The 17,166-nt window shown below is 40.9% G+C and overlaps 1 protein-coding gene across 14 annotated transcripts in view; it reads right to left on the bottom strand.

Annotated features, from left to right (window-relative positions):
- Positions 1-1,226: 1,226 nt before the first annotated feature.
- Positions 1,227-17,166, bottom strand: part of GOLM1 (golgi membrane protein 1) — a 37,141-nt gene continuing 21,201 nt past the window's right edge. For 7 of the 14 annotated variants that reach the window (XM_075078893.1, XM_075078890.1, XM_075078894.1 and 4 more), the window contains 5 exons: positions 11,586-11,724; positions 7,564-7,678; positions 6,042-6,326; positions 3,952-4,059; positions 1,227-3,657 (listed from right to left, as the gene is read on the bottom strand). In XM_075078893.1, the coding sequence (XP_074934994.1) occupies positions 3,593-3,657; positions 3,952-4,059; positions 6,042-6,326; positions 7,564-7,678; positions 11,586-11,724 (712 nt within the window). In that variant the 3' untranslated portion in view covers positions 1,227-3,592. Of the gene's footprint in view, positions 3,658-3,951; positions 4,060-5,857; positions 6,327-7,563; positions 7,679-11,585; positions 11,725-17,166 lie in introns of those variants that run through there. The other 7 variants (XM_075078892.1, XM_075078897.1, XM_075078899.1 and 4 more) reach the window with 5 other exon arrangements.

Below are 17,166 nucleotides of genomic sequence, written 5' to 3'. Positions count from 1 at the left end.
TTTGTTCAATTGTCTAGGAGGTATTTTATCTCAGATGTAGAAGTCCTTGAAGAGAGTGAGAAATGGAGTAAGTTAGTTGCAGTTTATTCCTTTGCCAGTATTCTTCATAGTACTGGAGAACTGTGTAGCTAACACCAAATAGGAACACAAGACATGCGGAGTAGTTACAATACTTTCCTCAACTTTATTTCAGTCTGGTGGTTACTTTGCCATCGCAAAGGAGGGATTGCGAATTTGATCCATTGCTCAGTCAGCTCTTGAATGACCTTCATTCTTGTTTTTACTGCAGTGCTGCTGCTGAATCCTACTGCCTTCTGAATGGTTGATGTAGGTAGAAATCCCAAACAGTAAGAGGGCAAACCTACCCTTTCCTTCCTGGAACAGTTCTTCCTCCTGTGCTTCCAGATGTGAAATAATAGGCGTAAGCTATTGTGCTGAGCAACCTTCTGCTAAAGGAGGAGAAAAAAGTTAAGAAGCTGACTTGCTCTTTGATAAACCATACTGCCTAGTCTGACCTGGGCCAGAAAAGCAAATCCTCCAGGTTTGACTGCATTGAACAGGATGATTCTTCATTTTGGTGCAAAATGGCTTACTCTGTAGTGATGAAGTTAAGTCCCTCTTGACCATGCAAGGCACTTGTGTTTCTCCCAGCATATAGTTGCACTGTGGAGTAACACCACTTTAACTCCATCACCTAAGCAGCAGCACTGCTGAGCTAGAGCCAGAAAAAAATGAAGAAACCCTGAAGTGGAACACCCACTTAGACAGGCTTTTCCTGGTTTCTCTGCTAAGGAGGTTGCATATCATTTTACATGTTTCCTTATTGTCATGATTAATATACTTGAATGCTTCTGTAAAGGAATGAAAATCCTGGAAAATGTAGTTGTAAAGATGACAAAGAGGTTCTAGTGCAGGACACTGAGAATTCATCTGGCTTTTGCTGCCTTCTTGTAAACAATTGCAAAGATCTTTCCTGTCTTAAAAATCTTGAACTATATGACAGCAGCTTGAAGAACAGCCTTTGGTATTTCTCCAAAGGAAGCAGTAAGTAAAAGAAAAAATAAGTTCCACATCATTTATGGAACCAGGAAAACAGGAATGATAGTCTTTCCCATTTTCATTAACATTAGAAGTAGATGAACTGTACAGAATAAGGTGAATACACAGTAGAGAAGGTTGTTTTTATTTTAAAATGCTTATCTAAAATGGATCAAGCTTAATTTAAAAAAAAAATCAAGGACAAGTGTTAATTTAAACCCCACATGATTATAGCAAAGCAGCTTTTCCTGCCTCATGCAACTAAAAATTTTAGTGATAGACAATACTACGTAAACCACAGTTCCAAATGAATCTCGTTTCATTCAACTGAAAGTCCTTCAATTTTAAAACTCTATATAGTAGACACACAGGCCCCTTGTCTACTAGAAATCTACCTCCCTAGTTACATTCCTGTAGCACTTGAAGCCATTGAGAATAAGACTGCATTCCTTCATGCATTTGAACGTTGCTCTTACGAGGTTTTCGGGCCCCCAGCTGACAGAAGTGTGTGTTTTGTACAAAGGTGGTCTTGTTTATAGAAAGGACAACATCTAGCTGGCTAGAGAAGCCCAGTCAGGTTTGGGTACTATATAGAAATAACAGCCAAAACAATTTATTTTAAAAGAATTCTCTGGCACTATATGAATTACCTTAAGGATTTTGTTTGTTTACAGAGTAAGTCCTAAGAAAATGCCCCTTTTACTCAGAATGTGTAAACATTTTGATGTTAAAACATGGCATTATTTGCAAAAAATAACTTAAAAGCCCAAGTTTCCCAATACTTGACAGTTAGAAGAGATGCTCATGCTCCTTTTCTCTCCTGCTTACAGGCATTTATTTTCTCTGCTATACTGACTGTAGTAGCCCAGACCAGTGTGAGTCTGACTTAAATGGCAAAAAAAAGAGTAACCAAGAACTCAGTAATGGAAGTTGGTGCTTTCCTTAGAAAAATGCAAGTTAGAGAGGCAAGTCTATCACTGACCTGTTTACGTATTTAGGCTTAATAGGCACCATTTGACTTGAGCTCTGCCTTTCACTTGATGACAACTGATACTCTCTTCACACACAAAAGAACTGACCTTCCACTTCCATATTTAGGCATCTTAAGGTACAGGAGTTGTAAACTAGTACACTGAGGAATGACACACCACAAAAGTAGCTACAAATGAATACAAAGCTAAGACATTTGTATTTTCTTAAACGGAATTGCTGGTTGGTAAGTAAGTTAGTCATGTCTGTCTTTCTGCTCCCGTGATGTCTTAATGGAGGTCAGTTTGTACTCAAAGATTGCTCCAGACACAGGTGTCAGCCTTGAGGACAGACGCAATCTTCACACCAGCTGGCTACACACAGTGCAGGCTGTGTTGCAGTTAAGGATGCCTTTGTGGTAGCACAGGGTATTTCTAGGTTATTGCCAGTAAACTAGTTTCTAGTTTACATTCAACATGTTACAGAAAAGACAGAGACTACAGAACATTAACAACATGATACATTGTGCATAACATAGGACTTCACAACAACTAGTGGGAGACATTGAGACATCTGGTAAATGCATAGTCTGGTTTACTTCCTCCAGAAGTCCGGCAGAGATTAGTCACTTTGAACAGTTGAGACATTGCTGTTTTACAAGGCAAGCATTTGCCTTTCTACATTTTAGCAGAATATAGTGGCTGGGTGGAGTGAAGGGTAGTCATAGCACACCCTTTCAGATGGCTTCTGTCATGAAATGTTCAGGAGTTTGAATTTTTACACTGAACTAGCACAAGTTAGCAGTAGCTGAACCATACTGATCTTGTGAACAGGACTCCAACAGAGCTTTCAGAAAAATCTTCCTGCTAATCTCTTAATGAGAATACGCTGTTGTCAGAGTCCTTCCCCCCGCCCTGTCCTAAAAGGCAAGAACACAACCAGCACATTGTTTCAGCCTGGTTACAGATAGCATAAGCTAGCAATTTCATTTAGAAGGCCTAGGAAAATGTATCATGCTGCATAGCGTCTGAAGACTACCATCATGCTTGCTGGCTTTATCTACATTGCAGTAACAAGGTGCGAGGACAGGCACTAGGGTAGACTGCAGCATGGTCCATCTTCCATCCTTCCCATGTTTTGTTAAGGTAAGTTAGCTCTTCTTAAGCTCTTCTTACAACTAAGCTGGGGGTTGCTCTACTGCATTGCTCAGGGGAGAGAGTTCTCTGCCAAGGATGGATCTTTCTCATCTACCACCAGTCAGCACATGTTATTATTGTAGTATGACCATACAAGTTAGCTGACTTCAAAGTTACTACACTTATTGCTAACTGGTTTCAATATCGTAATTGGTAGGAAGGAAGGAGTCTTCGCAGATGTCAAGCTGCTTTAAAACAAGTCTCCAGAGATTTAATAATATTTTTTTCACCACTGAAACAGTACTAAAACTTCACAAGAAAATACTACTTCATTTGGGCCCTTATTGAAGCCTTGAGAAGATAATCAAAATGTTCTCAGATCACTTTGCTCTCATTGTTCCTGCATTGATATGAGGAGGTGATCAAGTTGCATCATGAACCTCCTTTGTTCACAGCCTCTGTCGTTCTTCACCTTGCTCAGATAAGTGGTTCTTCAGATCTTCAGGGTTTTGAACTAGGAAAAGAAAAAGGTACAGAGATCTCTTTGAGGCAGAAGGGACAGTTCTTCATCTAGAACGCAGCGCAAGAAATTTTGAAAGGCTGCGAAGTACTGTATAGTGAAGCTACAGATACTGTCCCCACCACCAGGTGTTAAACAGTACCTTCAGTGATGCTACACAGAAAACAGGTCACACTGTCAGCTCAAAGAACAGCCAAATTAGCTAGCTGTATCTGCTACAGGATGCCAGTCACATATTGCAAAATTTTCAGCATGTGGCACTCAAGGTAAAACTTTTTTCTTTTTTACCATTTTCAATCCCTGCAAGTGCTGCTTGCTTGTCCGTTTCTGATTCAGCTTCATTCTCATCTAAATTGTAATCAACATCCTTGTCCTGGTTCAGTGCTTCATGTTCTACTTTGTTTGGAAAAATGTTAGACATAATTAGTTTTATGCTGTACCATACGGTCATCTCAACAAGAAACAGTTACTGTAACACTCTTCCAGAGAATTTACTTTGCTGCTGAATGAATTGCTCTTTAGAGTAGGTTTTCATATTATTTTTCCTTTTGAACTGTTAAATTTCAAAGCAGCTTTTGCTGTAAATCTTTTCTAAAGGACTAGATAGAAGAATCTTCTAGTATTTGGAAAGTCTAATAAAATTCATTCAGCACTAGATGGACAGAAAGGAAAAGCATTAAACATTTTCAGAATACACTAAACGACAGCCTAAGGAAGTGTAAAGCTTGGCTGTGGTGTTGCTTTTAAATGTATTGCCACCACCACTAAATCATAACTCAGCTTGCCCCCTTCTCGTTTTAGTTTGCCATATTCACAGCTTTCTGCTTGATGGACATCAAAAACCAAAGAGTATTTTATGATGTGCTAACTTTACACAAAAGTGCTTTTCCATAAGAGATTTTCTTCACCCAGTCATTAATTAATCTCAAGTAATTTTTATCAACTATCTTAAGATTTCTTTCTATAAAGAGCTCAGAAGTAAATGGAAACATTATTTCTAACTGCCAAACTACTTACCCTTACTTTTCAGTTAACCACCCAGAAAATAATGGCAAGGAGGTATAAGCATACCCCAGTTAAGAGAGATCGGAGTCTCTGGTTCTGAACGTTCCCAAGTCAAGTCCTCCAATTACTAACTGGCTTAGAAACTGGCTTGAAAATTTTTAGCTTGATGTTGTCCATGTGCAGACCATCGCATAAAATAGATTTTTACAGTTATAGACCTGAAGGTCTCAAACTTTTAAAATAAGCTTTTATTTGAAAGAGAGACAATGCTCAGAGAATGCAAATGAAATCTTCTACCTTAGTTCCTTTGGCTACAAGGAACCGATGCAGTAAGGCGTGGTATTTTTGTTGAACCATCAAGCCTGAAGAACATCCTGCTAGTCCTTCCATCTTGGAGAAACTCTGACCTTTCACAGGCTACATGGCAGAGTTTTTTCGTGCGCTAACTGTTGGATGAGATTTTTTACCTAATCTTTCTGCTATGTATTCCCATTAAAATGGAAGCAATCTAGGTAAATCACATATTCACATCTCTGGGGTACAGCCTGCTCTGGCCAGCATCTTTTTGGAGCAGCTAGAAAATATTACCTTAGCAATGCAGATGAGACTATTTATCCCTGTCAAGTTATCAACAGTGCTAACATCATGATTCTATGAATGCATTACTCAAAAAGCATAAACAGCATTTTTTGTGGGCATCAATTCCTGCTCTGCCTGCCACAAGGCTTCCTCTTGATTACTCTGTCTGGGCTACTGGGGCCACCTGAGGCTGAGTTCCTCAAGACAGACAGAGTGACATCTAGATTGCGGTCAGGTTTAGGCAAGACATCAGTACTCTGCTGCTCGGTGCTGTGGAGACATGTAGTTCAGGGCCACAGGTGGTAGATGCCAGAAACTGGCACCTTTGCAACATCTGATCTGCAGCTCTGCAGACTCACAATAAGAAACTTCAGATACCTGAAGTCTTAGGTCAACTTTTATTCATGCTAGCTTATTTTGAAATAGGGAGAGCTAGCACTTACACATTGACACTATAAAAATATCTGCAAAACATCAATACATCTCATTGTTTTCAAATATGTCATGTTCTTATAAAGCCTAAATACCAAAAAGTTTCAGGGCTAATTTCCCCAAATGCCTTGTAGAGCCAATGGAGAGACAGGAAGGCTCCACATTGCACAAATAGAAGCCTCCCTCTTTACCCACTGACTGCAGAAGACTGCCAGGGACTGACCAGCCTTGGACATCTCACAAAAACCTTTAAGAAAGCTCATACTGGGTCCAGCCAGCTGCCACCACTGTTGCAGAAATTATGCCCTATTCCATGCTTTCGTTTCTTGACTGTTCTAAGCAATATGTGATGTGCTACCAACCAGCCTTTCCGAGGGGCAAGTCATCCTCCTTAGCATTGTAATTTAGGAGCTGCTCCCTCTCAGTTTCCACACTAGCAGCCTGCTCTGCTGCCAGCGGTAATGCATCTTGCCCTGCTACATGTCTTTCATCTTCAGATGGATTCAGCTCCTTCTCTGACTCGAGTGGCATCTCCTTATGATCTGCAGCAGCCTTTAGTAAGTCCTGGGGGGTTTTCAGTTCACTAGAAAGCTTCTCTTCTGCCTTAGGCTCCTGTTTTCTGATGTCAGCCAGCCCATTCATTCTTTCTGTGAACAATAAAAATGATTCTAAATAAAAAACCTAATGCCTTTCAGTGGTGGCAGTTAAACCCAGTTAAAAACCTTCAATAAATACTGCTTTATCTTCCACATTCAATGTTTTTCCTCTGAAAGAACATCTTTCAACCACATCAGTTCTGAAGAGAAAGGTGAAGACAACCCATGTTTTTCCTACTGGGAACAGCTAAAGGATGAGTCTTGTTGAGTTGACTGTGGCATTGTTTAGCGCCTAGAGATTCATGCTTCTACCTGCTTAAAACTTTGATATGTGAGTTAATAAGTTGTGCAGGTGAAACAGCAATTTAAATTAAAAACTGCAGTGTACTACAATAAAACTGATGTGGTGTTCAAGAGTCGCTCAGGACAAAGTAGTCACATGGGGAGATTTGCAAGTAAATCAAGCCTTTTCACGTTTTGAAATATGAAGAGGAAATACAGGAGGGCTATTACTTTTAGCAGACATTACTATGTCTTTTTTCCTGTTTATCTGTATTTTTAGCTAAAAAAAAAAAACATTATAAATGTTGCCTGAATAAACTATATATAGATGTTGTCTTCAGTTGCTAGCTCTCTAAAATAAGAGTTGCATACTCCTCTAAGACTGTAATTTAAGATAGCATGCAAGAATAATTAAATAGGAAATTGAATTTCTATCAGGCACAGTACTACGCAAGACTGATGCCATAGGACACATCCATTCACATTAATAGTTTCTGAGAGTTTAGTGCCAAAAGCAAACATTAGGTTAACTAATCTGATCTCCTGCATATCATTTCCCTTACTTGCATTTTGCAACACACAGGAAGCATGGATGTGTGTGTTTAAAGCTAACTTTCAGCTATTCCGTAGGGTGGGGTAGTGGGCTAGATGTATCAATCTTAGGAAGAACACAAATTTTAAATGTGCTTGAAAGTTATTGTTTCCAGAAGCAGGATATTTTCCTCTGTATTAAATGAGGCATAGAACTCCCGCATTGTAAATATTTGTATTTTCCTTTACATGCAACATGTCAATTACAACAAAACTGGACCAGTAGAAACGCTAATAATAAAAATGCTTGAATAGATACTATACCTCTCCACAGCTGGAAAACTTATTATAGTTAAGTGTACTAGTGTTGCTTTTTCCATCTTAATCTTGTGTACGAAAAATGTTTTTTTAAATGTTCAGTTAAATTACAAATGTTCTCTACCAGTTGCTGGTAAGACTGTGATTTCCATCTCACCTTTAGTCTGCAGCAGGTCTATCTTTTTTACTGTAGGTACTGCTTTAGGTACATCTTCATTGTGTTTCTGCTGTTCTAAGTCAGCCTGCTTCAAGGCTGGCAGCTGAATATTAACCTGTGAAGTGAATGTACACAGATAAGCATTGGTCTGTATAACTACTAGATCTGGAAAGGGAAGTGGAAGTCAGATAAAAATTCGGTAGGGGAAAAAATCCTAACACACTTGGAAATTTTTGGACTGCACTTTTTAATTGGTGATGGAAGCACCATACAACCTTGAATATGCAGCGATGTTTCTATATAACAGCACACTACATCAAGAGAATTTAACAAACCTTTAATCTAACTGCAGCTAACCTGAGGTTACTGTCTCAATGTCTCAGAAGAAATACTACCTGTTATTCTCTGAGGGTCACAGAACTGTAATGCCACATGTTTCTCCACTGTTGCCCTGCTACCTTGTCAGGGTCAGCACAGCAGAAAAACTGACGGCATTAACTACTCTTAGTAACCTACAGGGACAGGTAAACCGAGTTTGGGCATAATAAAACTTCAGTTAAGCAAACCTGTAGAGACCTGGTCTAAAACCATGTCAAATGCAGGATTATGAGAAGAAAAACATAAATCAACCAAGTAGACAACAGTATCTGTTTAACATGATGGAGCTTACTTAAGAATGTATTTAATACTGCTACTAGACTGCCCTCAGCATCTGACCTGCTTAAAGATTAGTGGCTAAGACTTAAACCACCTTGAAGATCTTCCAATTTAACCATTAAAATTCTGTGTACAACTTCTACTCACATTAGCATTTAAATTGGCTGAGAGCTACGTCAATTCAGTTCACACAAAAACCGAACACGAAATGTGCCTGGAGCCTGCACTGCACCGGCTTCGGCGCCAAAAAGCAGACCATAAGGGAACCATTTGTTCTATGGGGATTTTTTGTTGGGTCTTTGTTTTGTTTAAAAAAAAAAATCAGAAGATGCAGAGAAAGAACAAGCAAACAGACATTTAGAGACATAAACATTTTATACCTGGTACTACACAGATGAATAGGAAACCTTGTGGTATAGAAAAATCATACAGTCAACAGAAAGTTTTCCGTTACGATTGTTGGTATGACTGTAGCTACTGTAGCAGGTCAATAAAACATGCGGTTGTCAAGTGTTCACGCAGTCATTTGGAAAAATGTCTGCAGAAAGAAGTGGTTAAATAACGAAGAAGGCAAAGCTGTGGAGGATTTATAAAATACGATTACTTGGCTGTTTTGAAAACGTTTAACCTCAGCCAGAGCCAGGCAGAACTTAAGACCTTGTTGGGTCAACACAATGAAATCCAACATCAACAACAAATAATCCAGCATTAACTCTTATGAAAGCTTGAGAAGCAAGTATTACCACAGAATATTTAGTTATTGCAGTAAGGATGTTCAGAAGAACTCCACTTTCTTTCAGTCATTAAAACAAAAATGCTGTGTTCAAAAATGCTTCTGTTTTGTAAATAGTTCAGCCTCTTGAGGTCACTCTCTACAGTAGAAGCCATCAGTAACTGAACATAATTAACATGATAATCATCAATAACACATTTTTCACTTTATGCTGGGCATGAATTTTTCCATAAGAATACTGAGCCTCCACTTAATAGAAATAAATTACTTCTTAATTAAACATGCAAAAGCCTTAACTTGTATTATCTTAAATTTCTAGCCCAGTGATTTTTAATGACTGTGTCAAATAAAGCAAAAGGGTGTATGCTGAAAATTTTTTAAGTTGAAGTGGTTGGATAAAAAGATAATAATAGGAACCTGTTGTGTATTCCTCAGCTGAGAAATAGACACCATTCCTTAAAATACAGAGCTGTAAGAAAAGCTGTATATTTATTAACCAACCAACACTCCATTTCTTTCTCTGTTTTATTTTAACTCTGACCTTTACACCACATAAGCATGTACATCTTACAAACAGGGATTATTCCAGCTAAAAACACTGGCTGAAAACATACATACATTTACGCAGGGTCAGCTTGCACTAATGATAAATAACTGAGGTCTTGTACATGCAAGAAGTTGCAATCCTTGGGCAAACAAAAAAAACTGAGAAAGTTACAGCCTGACGTAAGGAGCACTGTCACAGATACTAGTGAACACAAGCAGACAAAATTTATTTAGGCTGTAGCTATATTAGTGGTTATCTCACCGGGGACCATCCTATCTGCAGATTAACAGCAGAACAGATAACCTGCCCTGCCTAACCTGCTGCCTACTTTGCATGAAGACTGCCTCCAGCTATGGGACTTGCTGCAGGAGGCTGAAATTGTCCTGCAGGGGGGCTTCAGCCAAACTCCTCAGGTTCCCTCTGGGATGTTTCCCTTCCAAAGTCAAAATGGTAAACACACACATACACGCACACACAGACCCCCCCCAAAAAGAGCAGGCATCTGGTACAAGTAACGTAAATGAAAATCTGCTGCAAAGCAACACTAGAAATTAAATTGACCGCCTCTCTAGTATAGTCTTCCCCATGTAAACTTTCCAAATAATTAGTATTTTGCATCTTCACATTAAACAAGATCTATTTGTTTGAAAAACAAATGTATCATCTCCAAATGATGGGCTTTTTACTTATTACTATCTATTACTATTATTACTTTTTATGTACTTACTTGACACTGTCAATAAAAACTATTGACAAAGAAGAGCTTGCCTTTTTTTTTTTTTTTTAATTAAGGATTAATTGGCTAGCATTTCCTGTCTCTCATGCTTCTTTCATCTTGCAGCTCTCATACATAGAGCAGGTTCCCAGCACGAAAGGTCACAAACTTCGGCAGTTCTCTCTCCCACCATTGCACATAAAGGACTGGACGCAGACTGGAACCATTACCTGAACACCTAGGGGTCTCTGGGCAGATGTTTTGGCCATTTTGTCCCACCCATTTCCAGCGATTTGTAAAACCCAGCTTCAACCCTCGTTGCTTTACCCTTTCCACTTCTGAAGTCATCGAATTGTTTCTTCTGGTAGCTTTTTCTAGCCAAAGAGAAAAGGGCACAGATGACCCAACCCCCACTGCCTTTGCAGTGAGTGTTGGTCACCCATGTATGGGGGAAAGGCCCCTCTGCAGTCACATGTAAAAAAATATAACTCCTCTAACTGGTGCTCACAGGCCTGAAGAAAGGGCCACTCCGGTACCTAGGAATACATTAGTTGCCTCTTCGCCCAGGAGCCAGAGTGTTCCCAGGGCCACCTGTATCATGTTTAACCAATCAAGTTCTATCCCTGACCAAATCCTGCTTCACTGAAGAAGTATCAATAATTCACATGCCAAGACAATATGATGATCTGAAATTTCCTTTTCTCAGGATTTCCTCCCACCCTCTGTACCCCAGGAAGAAAGAGTCAGCCGGCACGCAGCCACCCTACTCGGCAAGCCTGCCCTATCCCAGTGAGCCTTCTCATGTCAAGCACAGCAACGCCTTTTGTCATTCTTTGGCTAGAATATCCAAAAGCTTGATCACTTGACCACTTGATCTGCCTCTCATTCCTGCTGTTAAATCCTGAAATTAGGATTTCTCTGGAAATCCATAGCTGGTAGACCTCAAGGACCCTTGGACTACGCTATCATATTCAAGGCTTGCTGCTACTCTGAAGCAATTCACAATTTATCCTCAACATGCCCCTTCAACACACAGAGCAACTAAGTCCTTTAACAAAGTCAAAAGGAGTTGGGAACCAAAGCTCAGCAGTGTAAGTATTCTTCAGTGGGCTCCACACCACTCCCACGTCACCTCTCAGATTCTGCCAGTCTCAGACACACAGTGATTTGGCATCTCCTGCAGGACCTCTACCGCCTTCTGTCCTTTGAATCACTCCACTTCCCATAGGTCAGAAACATTCAACAAACGTCAAGGAAAGCAGCGCAAAACTTGATGTGATGGGCTAACGTTAGTTGTAGATAGCAGAAAGGTGGAAAACCCCTTAAGAATTGCAAAAGGAAATATTTTTAAGGAATTACCCAAACCATACCTGGCTATGCTTTTTTGAATCTTCCGAGAAGCCTTTGTTTTCTTTGATTTGTGGTACATCACTACCCTTTTTTGCAAGCTCATCTATCCTTTCTTCACATTGTTCTTTTAATTCTTTCATCTGGTTGATGCACTGTGACCTGGAGAAAACATGAACAAGTGAGCAGTTGTTACCTTTTGTCCACACTTTTCTAAAACATTATTTTGTGGAACAATTTAATGCTGTTAAAATATTATTATTGTCTTAGTTCTATTATTCTTACTTCTACTATCTGTGCTTACATATGAGAAGTCAGGAGGAAAAAATGGGGTATTAACCAAAGTCCTAAGGACAAACTCGTGGTGCTGGCAGTCCAAGTTCTACTGGAAGAAACTAAACTGCTTGCGTTAGACCAGCTCAATAAGCTACATGAATTGTCTTGTCTTTCACTAACCAGCCAATTTCAGTTAAGTCAAAAATCAGTTTTGATCCCTGAAGCATTTCTAGTATGATGACAGAAATGCGTGTTTGGATTTTAGCTAGGAAGAGGAATCAGCAAGGCACTAGTTGGAAGTAATAAAAACAGGTGTAAGCTACTGCTCGCAGACTGCACGCCCTTTCTCAGTATCTCACCAACGCGTGGTGCCACAAGGCGTAAGTGAACATATGCTATAGAAATGGAGTTCATCAGTAGCTATTGTAAGATCCAAAACGAGTACTTCCTAAAGATGCAAGTGTTGTATCATCTTTTATACGCTTTTAATAGTTATACAGTGCCATCAGCGCCTTAACCCTCCTGACACCAGAGGTTTTCTGTTTGCAGTCCTGTAGCCTGCCTTTCCCTCGCAGCTCCATAACCTCTAGGTAAGCCCCAGGCTGTTGTGGCAGTGTTTTTCCTGAAGCTGCCAGGGCAGCGCTTTCCCCTTTTGTGGCTGTGCTGAAGATCCTGTGCAAACACTAGGAGTGTTGTCAAGCTGGGTTTCTTGTGGGAAGTGCCTGCCATCAGGCCAAGATCACCCTTTCTCCCCTGTTCTCTTCATAACCTGTTTTGTAGGTTTTGGTTTGCATCAGAGAAAGAGCAGACCTAGTGAATAACAAGGCAGATAAACATTACCCTGTAGCAAACATACAGAAGGCTTAGAAGCCAGCCATCATATGACCCCAAGTATGCTTTGATCCCACCATGAACAGGAGCAAGCAACAGTGGGTTCAAGTGGATCCTGATGAGAAGTGCATCACGCTAGATGAAAATGTGGTGAAAAATCATTGTAACTGTCAGCACCCATGCACTGGAGAGCATGCCCAAGGACGGGGCTTGGCTGGGGACCACACTGCTTCTCTTCCCTGCCGGCCCCAGCAGCAAAGGAGTTTGCTGGGGTTTTTTAGCCCTTTCTTCTGTCTCTCTCCCTCTCCCCTTTGTTTTCTTCCGCTCTAAGCTGACTCCATGTATACTATCAGCTACAGACCCTGCAAACACATCTTTCTGCGTGCAAAACCTCTCTCAGTGTGGACAACACTGTGGGCAACAACATGGTCAACATACTGCAAGTTTTACCTCCCCCTTGCTAAGCCAGAAAGGGGACAAATTTCTGAGCCTGGCTCTGGCAGAGTGTTAACAGCCCCGGTGCCACAGCAGCTGTTTCAGGCAGGCATGTTCCAGTTTCTCAAGCTGCAAAAAAGTTACTACCAAATCCAGAGGAATTCTCAGGGCATGTGCCCTCTATGACAAAGTCACTCCTTTTTATTGCACTTTCATCCTTCTCCATACCCCCCCTTTTTAAAAGCAAAAAATCCGTTCCATAGTTCACACCCAGAAAGGAAGAGGAGTGGTAGACAGATATGCTATGAACTGATAAATAATTGCCTTTATTACCTTTTCTTCTTGACTAGGCATTATTCTAGTCTGATTTTGCTAATGCTAATAGATGGAAGAGTCTTCCAAATAAGAAGTGCTTCGTAAGTCAGTGAACATCAGAGACAATAAAACAACATAGGGCCGAGTTATGCACGCACACACTAATTTCTAGGAAATAAAAGGACATCAGAATTGCCTGCACCTCAGTTTGCAAGCTTGTGAAAGATGCAGCATACAGAAAACCTGAAGTTGGACAAAGAGCAAGCTTTCGTAAATGGTCTTCCATCCCACACTGCACGTGAAAATAAAGTTCATTTAACATCTGTGACAAATCCTAGTAATTCTTAATTTATTATCTGTGAAGGAATTCCCTTCTTGTAAAAGCGATTTCGGGAGATTCAAATACTATACCTATGCCTGCAACAACTTCTGAAGCACAAGAACAGCACTAGTTTCTCTGTCTCATCCCATCAACATGACATACTTCAAATGTGCAAAAACAATGATCTTAAATTCAGTGTCTGTAGCGTCTTTTCATCTCTCAAAATAAATAGTTTCTGTGACAAAGACCTCACCTGCACGCACACAGAAGAGCCCAATACCCTCCCCAACTGGTCCCAGGCCCATCACAGGAGCCATCAGCCCACCCAAGGCCCACCTCCCTGAGCCCAAAGGAACAGAGAGGCACAAGAGCAGCGGGGAGCCTAAATTACAAACTCAGAAGGGACACCTTATCCAGACCACACCACAGCCACAGGGCTGCCTCAGGTGAGCCTCAGCCCTCGCGTCCAGGTGTGAAACCCATCGAGACAGGTCAGCAGGACCAAGGTGTTTCCTGCCCAGGGTGGGGACACATTATGGGATGCAGGGTAGAACATGTCAGGACTACACAAGCCTTATTATGGGACCAAAGGCAGGGAAAGGGGTGGATTCTGGCAGGAACATGCATGAGAAAAGAGAGAGGGAAGGGCATAAACAAGATCGGTTGCGTGTAAATGTGTTGCTGGTCATTGTGTTTGGCCCTGCCCTGCACTTGATTAGCACAGTCTGTCCCATTTCTTATTAAATGCCTTTTTATCTCTTTCCTGGGTGAGGGACTCTCTCTTCAGCGTGTGTACGTGTGCGTACTGGGGCGACAGTGCAGCAGCTGGAGTCAGACCGGGGTGGGTGGTGCAGGGCGTGGTGCCAGCCAGTACATATGTGCATGAGCATGTTTTGCACGAGCAGACCTCGAGGCTCAGGGGAGCGGGATGAGGCTACTGGTGGTGTTCGTGCTTGTGTGAGTGCTTTGTGTTATCCTGCATACCTGGCCACATACAGGCACACATGGATTTGCCGCCCCCGCCCCGGTGAGAAACAGCACACCTTTGTCCTCCAGAGGCCTTTATTGTCAGCTCCTTTCATCCCTGCCAAAAAAGATGACTCATGCACTCACACTCTTACACTTGTCAGGGCTGCAAATACCAAACTAATTATCAGACTTTTTACAGGCAGCAAAACTTCCGAAGAAGCAGCTACGTAACAAACAAAGCTCCAAGGAACCAAAATGCATCTGAATATTGAAATATCTTCAAAAGATCAGCCCAGAGGCTTCTGTTTCCCTCTGGTTGCTGCAGGGGAGAAGGGTCAGTGCTGCCAGTCAGCCTTTGCTGAACAAGCTCTGCTGCAGACAGTACTGGGCACGGTGTGCACCAAGGGTAAGCCGATGGCTGAGGAATGTGCATTCCTTTTGCACGCAATACCGGTAAGCTCACATACCTCTGTTGACTTCTGTAGGGAAAACACTAAGCTTGCTCAAAACAAAAATGCTAAAATGAAACTTCAAGACTTGGGCACGAGAAAAACCAATTATTTTTGTGCCTTCTAAATTCAGGAAATCTGTTTTTATGCACAAACCATTTATCACTGTCTTCTACAATGCAATATCCGATTTTTTGAAAAGACTGATTTACAACATGTGCAGTTAAAAAAGGCATTTGACTTCTGTCAGCTTTTTATAACATTTTCAATTATACAATAATACTGTCTTTTCGTTTTTCCACTGGGAAAAGTGTACTTGATACTGAAGGTGCAAAACCTTCATCCACACAACTCCTCCAAGTCAAAGGAAGAAACACTGGCATGGCACAAAAGCAGGTCTAATGGTCCCTCCAGCCAAGGCCTACTACAGGTGAACAGAGACACAGCATGGTAGCTTACTCCTAATGGCGAGGGAAAGAAGGAAGACAGATTAAAAGTAACATTATGAGTCTTTCTGATAATACCTGGTTTTCTAGGCCCATAATCACGTTGGGAAAATGTTGTTTGCAAGCATTTAAAATCACAGTATTAAGTAAGCATTTAGTAACAGCAAAGACTACTGTAGGCAATCAAGTACAATCAGATGTTTATTTCTACAGCTACCAGACTGCAACGAAAATTAGTAATGTAACTTACTACAACAGTGAAATATTAATGTTCCAACGTCCCCCCTAAAGGTACACAACAAGCAACATTTAAAAAAAATACATGTATACGTTCCTGCTAGAATTGTGTGACTGCTACAGGGTACCCAGGCTACAAAGCATTCCACAAATATTTGTATGCAAAGTTTGTTTTCCTCACTTGCACAGCTACAAAATAAAAAAACATCCAGAAATAGAAAATGAACTCTTAATGGTTATTAAGCAAAGCCAGTGAAGAAAGCATAGGTCGTTGACTGAGATAACTGCTTGAGATAACTGAGATGACTCCAATGGAGAGACTGCAGGAAATAGTGCACCTGCCTCAGGACCAACTGGAGGCAGATCAGTTAGCTGAGTCCCTGTTCAGCTAGCACATAGCTGAATTGTCATGCCTGTCTCTACACATACCCTGTTGCAAGAAAATCCATCTTCACCTCTGCACCGTGAGCCAGCCTTGACCCTGGAGCTGCACCCTCCTGATCCAACCTTCTTCTGTTAAACAAAGCGGGATTCTTTACAGTACACTCCCACAAGCAGGGGCACTCTGTAGGTAACTTCCTCAACAGAGCTGTACTTGAAAACATTTCACCATACAGAGGTAATAACCCTGAGTTTTCAGAAACCAGACTTCCTGCATTTGCTTTGTATCACTTCCCTGCATGTGTATAGCAATCCAGTGCTTCAAGGATGTACCTGCCATGTAGAGCATGACTGTAGAGCCCATACATACACCTACAGATCCATTTTCAGCCTTAAAAGGAAGATGCTGGCAAACAGATACTCAGAGCAAAGAACTATCAACAGAGGTCCTGTAGTCCCAGCTCTGCCATTTAACTAAACAGCAACAAACGTTGGCTTAACAACCGTAGTACACAACAAGCTTATAGGGAAAAAGTACCTTAACAGAAACATAAGTGCGATGTGGCTTAATAAATTTCGGTATGAACTTAAGTCTCCTAACAGAAAACTAGAAGGAAGTTGACGTCCTAAATGATTAGAACTCCACTAATACAATCCATCTGGGTTATTATTAATGAGTAATAATGGTCTTAAAAAAAAAAAAAAGGCGAGTACACAACCAACTGGTAATCAGTAACTCTCCCAAAAGCACTAATACTAATCCTTAATTCTTAGGAAAGGGAAAAAAAAAGAAAAAAGGTATCTCAAATTTGGCCTGCAGAATTCAAGTCCTTTGGTTGCCTTTTTGAGCTTTTAGTCATAATTTCTACAAAATCTGGCTAAAGAGTGGCTGCTGGAAAAATATATATCACTAGAGTAATTACATTCGTGATGAAAAATCATT

Source organism: Phalacrocorax aristotelis, chromosome Z, assembly GCF_949628215.1.
Source record: "Phalacrocorax aristotelis chromosome Z, bGulAri2.1, whole genome shotgun sequence".
NCBI classification, from domain to species: Eukaryota; Metazoa; Chordata; class Aves; order Suliformes; family Phalacrocoracidae; genus Phalacrocorax; species Phalacrocorax aristotelis.
The sequence above is the reverse complement of the archived record's forward strand: the minus strand, read 5'-3'. Positions and strand labels throughout refer to the sequence as shown.